General features: G+C 60.3%; 1 protein-coding gene across 1 annotated transcript in view; it reads right to left on the bottom strand.

The window, feature by feature from the left end:
• ASB18 (ankyrin repeat and SOCS box containing 18) overlaps positions 1-15,120 on the bottom strand; it is a 33,486-nt gene that overhangs the window by 8,005 nt on the left and 10,361 nt on the right. The window contains exons 2-3 of the mRNA XM_087819352.1: positions 12,814-13,081; positions 3,165-3,666 (exon numbers count right to left, since the gene is read on the bottom strand). Coding sequence (XP_087675478.1) covers positions 3,165-3,666; positions 12,814-13,081 — 770 coding nt within the window. The remainder of the gene's footprint in view (positions 1-3,164; positions 3,667-12,813; positions 13,082-15,120) is intronic.

Below are 15,120 nucleotides of genomic sequence, written 5' to 3'. Positions count from 1 at the left end.
GTCCCCACCCCCTGTAGCTCCAGCCCAAAATGCGCTCTCCAAAGACTTTCATACTCGGGTTGAGAATAACGTGGGGCTTCATTATCGCTGCATGAATCCAGCTTCCAGGCGAGGGCAGGAGAGAGACCCCAGAGCAAAGCCCTTATTCCGGACGGAGCATCCAACCCGCAAGCTCGGTGGGTGGCCGTGGCCGTGGCAGTGGCCGTGGCAGAGCCAGCTCGGATGGGCACTGCATGAGTTTCGCTGCCCTCCTGCCTGCTCTCCTCCAGGCGGCCCCACTTGTGCTGACACCTTCCTGAATTCAAACCTGCCCTCGCGCCCACCCCTGGCTCTGGCGCTAACCGAGGTCAGCCAGGCAGAAAGGCCCGGCACTGTCAACACGCCCGCTCCCCAGGCGGCGGCAGGGCTTTGATTCTCGCGGCCTGGCACCGTCCTCGGCCCGCACGGAGCTCGGAGCCGCCCGCTGCGGCGATGGCGCCTTTGTCTGGGCAGGAGGGGGCTGATCTATGTCATAAGCTCGCTGTGAAACCTTTTGCCTCGGTAATTCTGAGCTCCGTGGGTGTCTCTTTACATCTACTTCAAGCGCGGCTGCTGCCCACGGACCGCGTGTGCTGCGACATCCCGGAGCCTGTGTGTCCGTGTCGCGGGCCCGCAGGCTCACCTGCGGCGGATCTTCGTGGCCAGGTTCAGCGCGTTCGCCGCGTGCTCCAGGGGCTGCTGAGCAGAGCTGGCCTGTGCCTTTGATGCCTCGTGGGTGGTGAGACCCCCTCCCTGGTGGCACACGCAGGTGGCCCAGGTGGAGGACGACACTGTGGCCGGATTTGGAGAGTGTTTGCCCTGGTTGTCCCGGGCCCAGGCTCCAGCGTCACAGGCACTCGTATCCCTGCTCAGTGGCCGCTCAGTATGGTGAATGCCTTCCGCCCGCACCCTGCTCCTGCCCAGGAGTGCCACGGGCGCTCCCTCGAGGTGCTGTTGACCTCAGCACAAAGAATTCAGACCCCCATTTCCACGGATTTAATGGCAAGCGCCCCGCCCTGGAGTTGCTGGACAATCCGTTCTTTCAACACTGACTGAGGGGTGCAGGGGCCGGCCCTGCGCATGTCAAGGAAACTCCAGTTCCTTCTGCAGCTGCTGGGAGGTCCACTGGCATTCTAGGTGATGAACACCTCTCATGGCCTTCTGACCCCCGCTATAGGAAGTGGTGCCCCCAAACCTAAACCCAGCTGCACCTCCACTAAGCATGCTCCGTTCCTGTGTGGCTGACACGGGTAGGGCCCCTGGAGACCCAGAGGGGGAGGCACTGGGCCCTGCCTGCCCTGCATGTCAAGGTCAAGGTCAAGGTAGGGCACTTCCCACAGCCCTGGATGGAGACAGAGGTCAGGTTAGAGGCCCTGCCTCCAGGAAAGGTGCCATGGGGCTGCACCTAAGACTGGAAGCCTGGGCAAAAATCACTCAAACAGAATGAGTTCAAGGCCAACAGAGGATTATTTCTAGGCACCACTGAAATGCACTGACCTTTATTTTCTTTAAAATAATTTGCCCAGCCTGGCCAGTGTGGCTCAGCAGTTGAGTGTCACCCCATGCACCAAGCGGTCGCTGGTTCGATTCCCAGTCAGGGGACATGCCGGGGTTTCAGGCTTGATCCCCAATAAGGGGCGTGCAGGAGGCAGCCGATCATCGATGTTTCCCTCTCTCTCCCTCTCTAAAAAGCAATAAAAACATTAAAAAAAAACTACCTGAATTTCTAAATAATAATAATAATAATTGCTCCAGATATTTTTCACTGGTGGCCCATCACATAAACCCTGTTTCTCTCTCATTCCTTACACAGTTTCATATGACGACGGCTGACATGTGTACCTTGGTTTAAGGCAAACCCGGGTGACCTGGAGGGGCAGTGGGCGGGGGCCTTGTTTCCAAGTTACAGGTTGATGGGCTAAGCCTGCTAATCCTGGGACATGCTAAAATGTAAATTAGGACCCTAACAGGTAAGCGTTATAGAATATAAAACTGCTGGCATTTCTCCCTTCCTAGGGCCCGCCGCCCGGGAGCCACCGACTGCGTTAGTGCCACGTGAGAACCGCTCAGAGCAGCGGGAGAGTGAGCGTAAGGCGCCTGTCACAGTGTCTGTCAAGGAAACGCTCGGGGAGCTGTTTGGGCGGATTTTCCACTTTTCACCTGTGTCTTTACAGACAGACTGCCTTCCGAATGCGTCTACCAGGCAGAGTTAGCATCTGAGAGCGATGTGTGAATGGCACTATTTCAGACCGTCAAGAACACTGTTCTTTTTGGATAACAGCCTTACTGCTTGTTCAAAACCTGTGAGGCTGAAGCACCTCTCCGGCCTCTGCTTGGTGACTGTGTGTGTGTGTGTGTGGGGGGGGGGCGGGCCTCTTTTTAGAGTAAGCACACCCGGTTTTACATCTAAGGGATGACTTCCCTTCAGTGAAATCTTTTTGAGGAAGACAATCCCTTGTTCCAACCAATATTTTGGGGACTTTTGGAAAATTTCCCGTCTTCTGAGTATTTTTCTCTGATGGGAAATCACTATCCTTCCTCTTTATTATTTCTGACACGTGGGGAAGGCGACAAGCTGCTCAGAGCCAAGGCTGCAAAGCGGGGTTGAGGTCCCACCACGGCCCTGACCCGGGACAAGTCCCCTCACCTGGCGGGAACGCGGGCAGGACGAGGACCCCACCTGCCTGGCATTTCACAGGGACGCGTGAGGCCCGAATGAGGGGAATCCGCAAACGTGTCATTAATCTCACCAACAAGGTTGGGTATTTCATTTCAGATCAAGCGCCGGATGCCATAAGCAATCCATTTTCATTGTTTTGAAAATTACAACAGACCAGATGAGCTGCCGAAATAATTTAAGCCACGACAGCGTCATCCGAATAAAAGGGTGTGGAGTCCCCGGGGTGCCCCAAGGTCTTTTTTATTTCTAGGGACTGGACACTCCGGGGCCCTGGCGCCTCCAAGTGTGGTCCCAAGACCAGCGGCCTGGGCCTCACCGGGGAGCTGTCGGGAGCGCAGCGTCTCCCCCCACAGCCGGGGAAGCGGAGCCTGCAGCCTCCCGCGCGCCCAGGGGGTGCCCAGCCCCCTGGCAGTGCCACAAGCGCCGCATGCAAAGCTGGGGGTGGGAGGTCCCCCACGCCTCTTACCTTGGGGAAGGCGTCGGGCCACACGCCGGGGGAGCCGTGGTTGAGCAGCGCCTGCACCGTGCCGTGGGGCGCGCGGGGCGCGCGGGCGGCCGCCTGCAGCGCGTGGGCCAGGGGCGCGGCGCCCCCGTAGTCGCGCGCGGAGGCGTCGGCGCCGCGCCGCAGCAGCAGCAGCGCCAGCCCCGGGCGCGCGTGGGCGCAGGCCTTGTGCAGCGGGCTGCGCTCGTCCCGGTCGCGCGCGTCCGGCGCCGCCCCGGCGTCCAGCAGCCGCGCGCACAGGCGGAGGCCGCGCTCCTGCGCCTCGGGCGGCAGCGCCGCGCCGCAGGCCGCGCTCAGGGCCGTCTCGCCGCGGCCGTTCCTCGCGTCCACGCGCGCGCCGTGGCCCAGGTAGAGGCGCGCGTGCTCGTCCAGGCCGCGCTGCGCCGCCACGTGCAGCGGCGTGTCCAGGCCCGCGCCGCCCGCGCGATGCACCGACGCGCCGTGTGCCAGCAGCGCCCGCGCGCACCTGCGGGAGGCCGGGCCGTTTAGGGGGCACCCGACACCCCGCGGTGCCCGTGGGCTCCCTGGGGAGCCAGGGGAGCCGAGTTTAAACTCAGCTGGGGAAAAAAAAGATCTGGCAAAACCACGGGGGTACCAGGCCCACGGCCACTGCACGGTGGGCGGAGCTGGGAGGGTTCCCCGCGAACCTGGCGCAGCCCGGCCGGCGGGGCTCAGCGGGTGAGCGTCGACCTGGGACCCAGGAGTTCGGGGTTCGACTCCCGGTGAGGCCACAGGCCTCGATCCCCAGTCGGGGGCCTGCAGGAGGCAGCCGGTCAATGACTCTCATCATTGGTGCTTCTCTCTCCCTCTCCCTTCCTTTCTCTGAAATCGATAAAGATATAGTTTTAAAAGCATCTAGCATAGAGGTGAAACCACAATAACCCGTAACCACCTGGAGCTCTCCGGGAGGTGCCGGGCACCAGCTCCCCGGCTGTCACACTGGCAGTTGAGGGCCGGCAGTCACAGCTCCAAGGAGGGTCCCTCGGACGCCAGGCTCTCTCTCAGCGACACCGAACTGTGGGGCGGCCTCTGTTTCAACCGGGCCCTCCTGGAACAGACTGTGCCTTTAGCTGTCCCCGATTCCCCAAGGGCCTCCTGGGGCTCTCGGCGCCCACGGGGGACTGTGGTCTCCCACAGGTGGGTGTCTTCTGCTGCCTCCAGGCCCACCGGCCGGAACCCAAGACTGTGCTCTCCTGGCACCAAGGCCTCTCCCAGGAGAGCAGCTTCCTCGGGGCTTGTCCTCACCTGGAGAACTCCAAACGCCTCAGCCCAAGGGCTGGGGGCAGGCTACTGACCGGGCCGCTGACAGGCTGCTGGACCGGCCTGGGTCCCAGGTGGGCCTCGGGGACCTTCGGTTCCTATTTCCTCACGTCGAAGGCAGCCCCTCACTTCTGCTCAACAGCAGCACCTCCAGAGGCCACCACCACCCAACAGCAGTGCCATCCTGCGGGGTCACACCTCAGTTGTCCTGTGGTTCCTCTCCCTCTCCGTGGGCTCCTCGGGCTCCATTCAGGGCTGCGGGCTCCCCCAGGAACCGCCGTCCCTCCCGCCTCGGGAATGCTCCGGCCCCAGCTCCCGCTCGAATCTGTTTCTGCGGTGATTGCTCTCGCCTTCCCCCGGCTCCAGGGAAGGGAGTCCCTCCTGGCCACCTTGCCCCAGGTGCGGCCCTCCTCTGCTTCCCGGGGGCGCTCGTTCTGTAAAGCACCTGTTCTTTGCCTTTTTCCTGTCCTACTGCCCCTCCCCTGCGTTGGCCACCAGCCCTGTTGACCCATCATCTAGGATCCCTTCCTTTCCACGGTCACTGTCCTTTGTGGACGCCCAGATCGTTTCTTGCCAGAGCACTAATGGCAGGCTCCTGATTTGTCCGCGGCTCCAATCTCGCAAGCTCCAGGTTACCCGGAAAGGGCCTTTCCTGTGGGAACCAGGTGACATGGGCGTCCTGGAGAGAGCCCCGGCCCTGTCCCCAGGACCCAGGACACCTAGAGACCCAGCTCCCGTGGGCCTCACCGGCCTCTTTTCCTGAGGCTCGCCCTCTGCTCAGTCCCCCCTGACCAGGTGTGGTTCTCAGAACCCGAGGGTGAATACATTCCCCTCTCCCCTCCCCCTGCCCCTCGGGCACCTGCCCCCCGGTGCCACCAGCAGACGGTCACACCTCTGTTGTCTTATGCTTCCTACGTGCCTGGCGTAGCGTCTCTCGCACCGTGTTTCAGACGTTCTCAGGCCGTTGGCTCCTCGAGTGTAGAAATGGGGCGTAGTTACCCCGCTGCTTGGTGCCCAGCGCAGGGCAGCCTGCTATCGGTTTTCCCAAAAAGCGCGGGGAACAAACGCACTTCCTTAAGGAGCATCCTTCGCGTTATGGCCGGTTTTCCCGCTGCCTCGCTGGGCCCCGAGACCGTCCACGGAGGGTCTCCAGGCTGCAGGCGCCCCGGTCGGCTGGCGGCGTTTCCGCCCAGGGACCCGTCTCTGCGGCTCCTCGGCCCCCACGTCCGCAGCGCCCTGAGCAGCGGGCTGTGACGGGTGAGAGATCCTTACAGACAAGCTCGGCCTGATGTGAAATGTCCGTTGGGACAATATGCAGCTGAGAGGGTGCAGGTCTCACCGGCAGAGCTTAGGCTGGCTCTGTCCCCGCCACTCCGGGAGGAACCCCAACAGTGCCGCAGGAGGTCCCGAGTCACGGTCCCGTCTCACTCCCGCCCCCGAGCCCGTGTGCGCTCAGAAACAATCGCAAGATATTTGTTTCTGCTTTTTTTTTTTTTTTAAGCAGCTCTGCCTCTCCAAAGACATGCACAGGGAGACGGGTGGCCCGTCCCCCCACGGCCTGCCTGGCTGACCGACGGGCGGCAGTGGCACAAGGACGCCTCTCCCAAGGGCAGGGAGGGCGCCCGCCCCCCCCCCCGGGGCGCGGAGGCCTGTCCCAGGGCTAATGAAGAGCTGCTAATTGGCGAAAGCTTGGCCTTCCTTCCAGCGGCTAATGATGTGAGCTGCGGACCACGGGCACCAGGAAAAACAACACAGCCGACTGACGGGGGCACACCTCCGCTGGCACACGCCGGGCAGCCATTAAAAACGGAGGTGTGGGAGCCTGTTTAATGACACGGAAAGCTGTTCGCCGCAGTGAAGTGAAAGAGGTGACAAAACAGCACCGAACAGTCCTGTTAAAAAAACAAAAAACCGAAAAGCAGAGATGCGTGTGCACAGAAAGCCAGCCCGGAACGGCGCCCGGCCTGTGCTCACCTCCGGCCGGTGGGCGCTTCCAATGCCCTTTTGCCCGCCTGCATTTCCACATTCCCCAAAAGGATCGGAGTCACAGTTTGAAAGAGGCGCAGCCGAGGTTGCCAACAACAGCTCCGCCCCCCACCAGCCCGCAGCGCATGGAGCCTGAGGATGTCGGCTTAGCGTGCCCGGTGCCCGGGGTCTCTCGAATTTTCCACGGTCCTGTCCAGGCATGAGCCACGGTCTCGGAAACGACTTACGGCAGCGCCAACGAGAGGGCGAGTCCAGAGGGGGGCGGGCTGGCTGGGAGGGGCTCAGTGACAAGCAGGGACCTGATAACGGTCTTGGCGACCTCCTGGACCTTGACCTTGTACGTGTCAGTGTCTCCAGTGGAAGGAGAACCGCCCGGTGGGCAAAGCGCCGCCCAGGCCCTCTCGGGACTGGGGCGACCCAGCTGTGTCTGAGCCCTTTCCTCCCAGGGGAGAGTCTGTTAGCTTTCCTGCTGCCCCAATGGACAGGCCGCTGAGTTTATGTCGCTTTGACTTATTTCTAAAGGGGGGAGTGGGGCTCACAGCCCACATCCTGCGCACGGCTCCCGCCACCCCCCAGCAGCCTCCCGAAGCACTGGTGCTCCTGTCGCCTGCCGGGTGCAGGGGGTCTGCGTGCCTGCCTCCACCCGGGCTTTCCTGCTCTTTTAAAATATGTTTCTATTGATCTTTAGAGAGAGGGGGAGGGAGAGGGAGAGACAGAAACATCATCAATCGGCTGCCTCCTGCACGACCCCCACTGGGGATCGAGCCTGAAACCTGGGCATGTGCCCTGACTGGGAATGGAACCGGTGACCTCTCTGTGCATGGGTGGACGCTCAACCACTGAGCCACACCGGCCAGGCTGGAACGCTTCTTTTAATCCCTGGCCTAAGTGGTAGGAATTCAAATGGGACCCGGCCAGTGGCCAGACAGCTGGGCAATCTGCCTGAGATGCTACGACGGGGCAGGGGACGGGAAAGGCCCGTGATAGGCAGTGTTTGAAGGGTGGTGATTAGGGCTGAGCAGAGCTACTTCTTGACTATACACAGCTTTAGAAAAAAAATCAGGCTAACACAGCAGAGGCCATCTTTCCGCATTGATCTCTCTAAGGACATTGGGCTTTTGAGCCCGGCTCTGACGATTTCCACCAAGTGCGCCACCTTCCTGGCAAAATACGGGCCCTCTGAGAGCCTCAGTTTTCTAATCTGTAGACTGGGCATAACTACGCCTCACAGGCCTGCTGGGAGGAGCTAGCAAGGAAGCCCTTTGCAGGTGCTCAGGAGTGTGTGCGGTTGTAGAAATATCAAATCAGCCAGCGGACAGCCCCCCTCCAATATTCCTTACGATGCCTCAGGCTCCCATTGAGCCAGAACCTGTTTTCTCCCCTCTCCTTGAACAGTGACTCAGTCGCTCACCTGGGGCGCAGAAGAGCGGAGTGCTCTCTCTGTGTCATTTATCCGTCCCCGTGAGCCTGGCACGTCAGGCGGGTGGGCTTCCTGTTATCAGATAGAGACTCCGGGGCTGGGGTGCAGCCTCTGAGCAGTGTTCCCACGCGATTCACCCCTTCCTTGACTTTCTTGCTAAGGAAGAGAAATGCTTCCCTTCTCTCTGCTCAAACCTCAGCCTGCCGGGTCTGAACTAGAGGAGAAGCGCCCAGTGATGTTCCTCAATGATTTTCCCCCCTAACATGGCTGCTTTCACAGGCCCAACGGTGGCTTATGAATTATTTTTTTATTCCATTCAATTGACACAGCTGGGGCCCGAAAGTATGCTTCGTGCTAATGTGTTCATGCAGGACGCCAGCTCTCCTCACTCCTGCTTGAATCAAGACAGCGGGGCCGGGGAAAGAATCGGGGCTCTGCTAATTCTTTTCTCACCGTAATCACCTCTGGACGCGAGAGGGTCAAGGAGAGGACTCGGGTAATAAACAGGGCGAGGCCGGCGGGCCGGCTACTAACGCAGCGAGTCACTGTACCCGAACTTTTTTTCTTTTTGGGAAAATCTCTTCAAAAGGCCCCTAGATTAAAGCGCCAATATCCCTTTTTTGTGTGTTGAATTCTGAATTCTGAAGCTCACTGGTAGGAAGGAACCACAGACAATTTTTTTTTTTTTTAATCCCAGGGACTCAGTGACTCAAAGGTTTTCAAGCCCGGCGCCCACGGTGAATTGCTGACTGAAAGGGGCTGGAGCAGAGCCGGGTCCCTGGGCGTGGGGACCATTGTCATCAAGAGGAAGGAAATGAAATGGCTCTGTATGTAGGTCAACGACCTCTCTCTACCGACAGGTAGAAAAAATTAAGGATGACCTAAAATCTACCAGGTACAGAAAGATTCTAGCAAAGGTGGCTCTTTCCTGTCAAAGTGACACTGTTTATACTCCGTGAAGCCAGGCCTCCCCGGCTCGCTAAGCTGAACAGCGCTGGTCAAAACCAGCAGCCCTCCCTGGCATCTATCAACTTTTAATTCGAGGCAGTTGGCTCTGTGGCTGGAGGCGTGTCCCGTGGGAGCTGAGAGCCTTTCCCACTCTAATCATGGAGATGGAAGGACCGGAGCCGGCTGCCGCAGAGCTCCGCCCGAACTTCTGCTGCGTTCTTTGCCCACCTTAAACTCCCCCCACAACCAGGATTTCAGTGAGTCGAGACGGTCAGATTAAATGGATAGACTCGGAGAGAGACCACAGACACAGAAGGGAAACTGAGAAGGCAAAAGGAAAGTTTCGGCGAGCCCGGCTTCCGCACAGACGCTTCGGAAGTCCCTGTCACCCAGCGCCCTGGGCCTGTGTGGTGTTTGACAAACCGGCCGAAGCTGGGAAATGTCTCTGTGGCACAGTCCACGCACCGAGCAGCCCTGACGGCCTGTGTAAACCTCGGCCCTCACATGCCCCGATGTAAGCTTGTCGGCCTGCGGTAGGGGTATTGTCAGGATTCACAATATGGGTGCTCTGAGTCTGGGTTACTTTCTCATTTCTTAGTAAAAAGCCATATTTTTTCTAATACAATTTAAGTGGGAGGTTGGCGCTTAAGGCATGAAGCCAACTTGGTTTTTAAAACCCTTTTTATTTCTAAATTATTTTGGATTTACAGAAGAGTTACAAAGAGTCACTAATACGGACAGTTCCCAAATACCCTTCACCCAGCTTCCCCTAAAGTTAACCTCTTGTGATGTTATAGTGCATTTGTCAGAATTAAGAACTTAACGTTGGTACCATTCCACGAACTGAACCGACATCAAGATTCCTTACGGAGCCACAGTAATCAATACAATGCGGTATCGGTGTCAAAACGGGCAAATTCGTCAGCGAAACAGAACAGAACTAGGGAGCAGGGGTGCTGCCACGGAGCCCCGGGGAGCTGGCAGGCATCCACACGGGCCACGAAACAAAGGCCTGAACCGCTGCTGATCCGGGTCTCGGCGGAGCACCCGTGATGCTCCCGGGCGGGAGCCAGACGACCAGCCTCCGTGTGTCCCCTGGGAGGCTCTCAGGAGATGGGTTCTCATCACCGCCTGGGTTCTCCCGGGGTCTGCGGCTTCCTGCCTGGCCCCTCAGAATCCAGCTGCAGACTATAAAACCACTCAGCTGAAGGCGAGATTTGGCTGCTTAGCAACGGGGTCACCGCGACTCATATTGTCACCAACTGGTTCCTTTTGTTTAGGTGTTGTCCTTTGTGGTGCGTGGGACAGGGACCGTGAGGAGTTGGCATCTTTGTCTAGTCTTGTTTTCAGTGTCTCTGTAAGTGATAAATGGTCTGAATCAAACCCCGGGACTTGGTCCGTTGAATCAGTCAGCCCTTGCCCTGTCTTGTGTGTACTTGACAGGCGTCCAGAAATAAACCTGCACATAGGTAGTCAGTTGATTTTCAACAAAGGTGCAAAGTCATTTTAGTGGAGACAGCAGAGGCCTTTTGACAAATGGAGCTGGAATAATTGGATATCCACATGCAAAAAAAAAAAAAAAAAAAGCTCCAATCCATACCTCACACCATATCCAGAAATGAACTCAAAAAGGCTCATAGGCTTAAATGTAAAATATAAAGTTATTAAGTTTCTAGAGGAAATCTTTGTGGTCCTGCATTAGGCAAAGGTTTTTCTAGATAAGATAGCGCAACACAATCCCTAGAAGAAAAAAACCAATAAGCTGAATCCCACCAACGTTAGGAGTGTCTGTTCTTCAAAAGGCACTTTCAAGAGAAGAAAATAGAATCCAGGGAAGGGCGGGTCCTGTTTGTAAACCGCAGGCCTGACGGGGGACTCGTATCCAGAGCGTATAAAGAAATGGCAACTTTTAAGAACAAAACAACCTGATTTTTAAAATGGGCACCAGCTCTGAACAGGTGCGTCGCCAAGGAAGATAGATGGGGGGGCCAACAAGCACATGCCAAGAGCTTGGCATCACTGGCCGTCCGGGAAGTGCCGTCAAACCCGTGAGCCTGCAGAACGTCTAGAGCTGAAGAGCCGCCCGCCAGGCTGTGGTGAGGCCCTGAAGCAACGGCACAGCCGCTCTGGAAACCGGTTTGCCAGTTTCTTCAAAGGTTATCTTGTTGTTGTTAATTCTTACCCGAGGACATTTTTCCATGGATTTTTCTTTTTTTGGGGGGGAGGGAGGAGAGAGAGAGACAGAGAGAAACATCGATGTGGGAGAGACACCCCCCGATTGGCTGCCTCCTGCACACACCCTGACCAGGGCCAGGGATGGAACCCGCAACCCAGGTAGGACGTGCCCTTGACCGGGAATCGCACCCGCAACCCTCTAACCACTGGGCCACACCAGCCAGGGCCAAAAGGTCCTCCCTCAGTGACATCCTATGGCCCTGCCGTTCCAAACCGAGGCACTTCCCGGGGGGAAACCGAAAGCAGGGACCCGAACAAAGCCTGGCACACAGATGTTCACAGCAGCCCGCAGCTGGGAGCAACGCGATGCCTCCCAACACCGGGAAGGAGAAACACCCAGCGCCCGGCACCGATGGGAGCGCCAGACGACACACAACAATACGGTGACTCTCAAGGCGACGGTGGCGGGTGGATGAAGCCGGACAGGAGAGAGCGCGTTCCATGTATACAGATTCCCAGCAAATTCAGACGAAACCGCGGTGACAAAGAGCAGATCAGTGGGCTAGCGGGGAGGGGCCGGGAAGGTACCAAGGGAGCCAGGCGACCTTTTAATAGGGATGGTTTCGCGGGCCCACAGACGTCTGTCCAAATTTATCAAACTGAACACCTGAAACAGGTACAGCCGAGCCCAGCGGCCACCTCGGCAAAGCTGCTCCTAGAACAGAGGTCGGGGGCACTTTCCTTCCCCCGTCCCCAGGCCCCTGGCTGAGCCCCACCCTGCACCCAGGGGCACCAGCAGGTGGGACCCGGCCTCGGTCACCCAGGCCCAGCAGTCCTGCCCCCCCACTTCACATGCCGATGGTACCCCGTCTTCCCGCAGAGACAGAAGGCCGAGTGACAGCCCGAGGGCCGGACCAAACATGCTCACTAAAGGGAGTGTGAGGATGACGCGCGGCAGCCGGGAGCCGGGCGCAACCCCTGCGCCACGACGCGGGGGCCCCACGGCCTCCCGGGCCCGCTGGACCCCATGGGGACAGCACAGACGCGGGCTGGACAGGGCAGCTGCGGGACCCCCGAACCCCAGCACCTGGGCGGGAGGTGGGCCGGGGCGCTGTGCCCTGAAAATAAAAAGCGCGGGCCCGCTCGGCTCCCCAGGGGGACTGCAGAGCCCCGCCCGAGGAGCTAACCATTTGTGTCACACTGTGACAATTATTCTGCATAAAATTATCATTAAAAACTCTAATTTCTCAGCCTCCGAGCCCGCCAGTGGCCTTTTAGCAGCCTGGGCGCGCGGCTGCGCGGTGATCACCCCGCTCATTACCTCCGCGTGGCGCCTCCCCCCGCGCGCTCGCAATCAGGGCTAATTACACCCGGGGGAAGGGCCGAGCGGGGTCCGGGGGCGGGGGCGGGGGCGGAGCCCTGGGTGGGGGGGTCTGGGAGGGGTCAGGGCGCGGGAGGTGTCAGAGGTCCCAGGCCTGGCCGGATACGGGGTCAGGGAACCGGGCGGGTCCGCCGCGCCCCGGGGGCGGAGCGGCGTGGGGGGGCGCGGCCGGTTCCGGGGTCCGGGGCGGGGTCCGGGGCGGGGCGGGGTCCGGGGCGGGGTCCAGGGCGGGCGGAGGGCGTGGCTGGTTCCAGGGTCCAGGGTCCAGGGTCCAGGGTCCAGGGTCCAGGGTCCAGGGTCCAGGGTCCAGGGTCCAGGGTCCAGGGTCCAGGGCGGGGCGGGGTCCGGGGCGGGGAGGAGGGCGTGACCGGGGCGGGGTCCGGGGCGTGACCGGGGCGGGGTCCGGGGCGTGGCCGGGGCGGGGTCCGGGGCGCGTCACTCACCCCAGCGAGGCGGGCGCTTGGCACAGGTGCAGCGGCGCCAGGCCCTCGGCGCAGAGCAGGTCGGGGTCCGCGCCGTGTCGCAGCAGCAGCCGGGCGCAGGCCGCGTGGGCCCCCAGGCAGGCCTCGTGCAGGGGCGCGCGCCCCCCGGGGCCGGCGTCGGGGTCCGCGCCGCGGCCGAGCAGGTGGCGCGCGCAGGCGGCCAGGCCTCGGGCGGCCGCGAGGCGCAGGGGCGTGGTGAGCTCGCGCCTGTAGTCCAGGGTCCAGAGACCTGGGGCGGGGCGGAGGGGTCGGGTGAGGGGGCAGCAGCGGCCTGAATTAGGGTGAAACCGGCTCTTAAAGCGGGCAGCAGGTGGGCGCGTGGGGAGATGCCCGGAGGCTCAGGGGCTGGGACCGGCCCGGTGAGACCCAGGCAGACGCACGGATGGGGAGGGCGCGGCGAGGGCGGTAGAGGGGGGGCGACAAACGCGGAGAGGGGCAGAGAGAGATCTCGGAGAACAGGAGCGCGGGAAGCGGGGAGAGCAGCGCCCACAGGGGCGCGCCCACGCACCCACCCAGGGGTGCCATTGGAAGAGTTAAAATCTGACCAAGCAGGCTGGACGTTGGCACAGTTTAAGCGAGGAATCCACGTTTTCCAGGCTCCGAGTGAGGGGCAGCGTAAGGGGGAAAGCCAGCCGTGGATTTTTCTAGAATCCACCCTCTCTCATCCAGCCCCCAACCTACCTTTTATCATTAAGAGGAGAAGACAGCCAACAAAACAGACTGACCACGGCACCCACGTCGCTCAAGAAAAGGCCTTGGAAAGTTTGGTCCCCTTGGAAGTGGCGCGTTTCTCAGAAGCCCGCTTTGATTGCCCAGCCACCATCGGCACAATTCTGGTTTGTTTCCCCGGCTCTCCAGGGTTGTGTGTGTGTGTGTGTGCGTGTGTGTGTAGTTGCTTTTTCTTGCAGGATGAATGGAGCGGGTGCCATACATTTTACTTCTCTGAAAACTTTGGGCTTTCAAAAGGCCCGTGGAAGGTTGTTAGCGCTCGTGGAAATGGGGGAAGCGGTCCCTGGCGGATACACTTCAAGGGCCGGGATTTCACATGGCGGGCAGGCCTTCTGACAGCGATGGAAGAATCGATCCATGTCTGTAATGAGCTGCGGAGGAGACCCTTTGCACAGGCCACCTCCTTCCCGGGACCCATGCTGAGCAGGTTTGAAAGGCCACTCCTAATTACCTGCCGGCGGAGTTCCGGCCTGCCCGGCCCTCAGGCCCCGCCTGGAGGTTGTTACGGGCTCCGTGGGGCAGTGTGGGGGCCTGTGTCCTGGTGGCGGATGGTGGTGGCCAGAGGCCCAGGGGACATGGCCAGCCGGGTTTGGGCCGCTTCCCCAGTGGGCCGTGTCTGACTTGGAGCCGGGAGAATGGATACAGCCCTTGGTGACAGTGACCTACATTCCTGCAGGGCTGACTCCTGGTTCCAGACTCCACTCATTTCCCTCCATAGGAAGCCTCCTTCCTGGGGGGCAAGGAAGGAGCCCTCTGTTCTCTAGGGAGCGATGCATTCCCAGCCGAGCTCACCCACCCCGGCAGCCCTGTTCCCCTGCCATGATTCCTCGGTGTCCCCGTGGACTGATGGGAAGGGCGTGGTGGGCCTTTAGCTCAGCCCTAGATGAAGCCAACAGCCTTGCCCAGGTCCTAGGAGCTGGTGCTGAGCATCCAGCCTTTGAGAGAACCCGGTTCTGAGACAGTTCTCGGGACCAGAAAGCCTGAATCAGCTCCCTATGACCCCCATCCCGGTCCCGGTCCCCTGGGGTGGCTCTCTGTCCAGGGGACCCTGCAGGCAGGTACCCCTGGTGCCGCCGGCAGAGGCTAAACCGGGATTCAGATCCAGGTAACTCGCTCAAGGTTTCGCAACCTGAGATGGTCAGGGTCCAAATGCATCGCTCCGAGCGCAAGGGCTTCCTGCCCCGTCCCTTGCCGCTGTCTTTGAGCACCGGACGCTTTAGCACAGGGACCTGCAGGCCCCCGACGGCGCCGTGGCCGGCGTAGGCGTCCCCTCTGCCTGCGTTCTCATTCCGCCTGTCACCCGGCTGGGCCCACACCTTCGTCAACACTCAGCCTCCCTTCAGCTCCGGGCTGGTCCTGGTGCCCAGGAGGAGGCCGCTTACTGCTGGCTCCTTGTCGGCGCCTCCACTGGACCGTGAGCTCCTGCTTCCTCAGCCCCGTGGGGTCCTCAGCGCCCAGCCCAGTGCATCTTCCTTCCTCGTATTCTTGGTCACCTGCCACCTTCTTCCCTTAGGGAGGAACACGTGGTGGCCGGGACTC

Source organism: Miniopterus natalensis, chromosome 8 (genome assembly GCF_054644295.1).
Source record: "Miniopterus natalensis isolate mMinNat1 chromosome 8, mMinNat1.hap1, whole genome shotgun sequence".
Taxonomy (NCBI): Eukaryota; Metazoa; Chordata; class Mammalia; order Chiroptera; family Miniopteridae; genus Miniopterus; species Miniopterus natalensis.
This window is presented reverse-complemented; position numbering and strand designations above follow the sequence as displayed.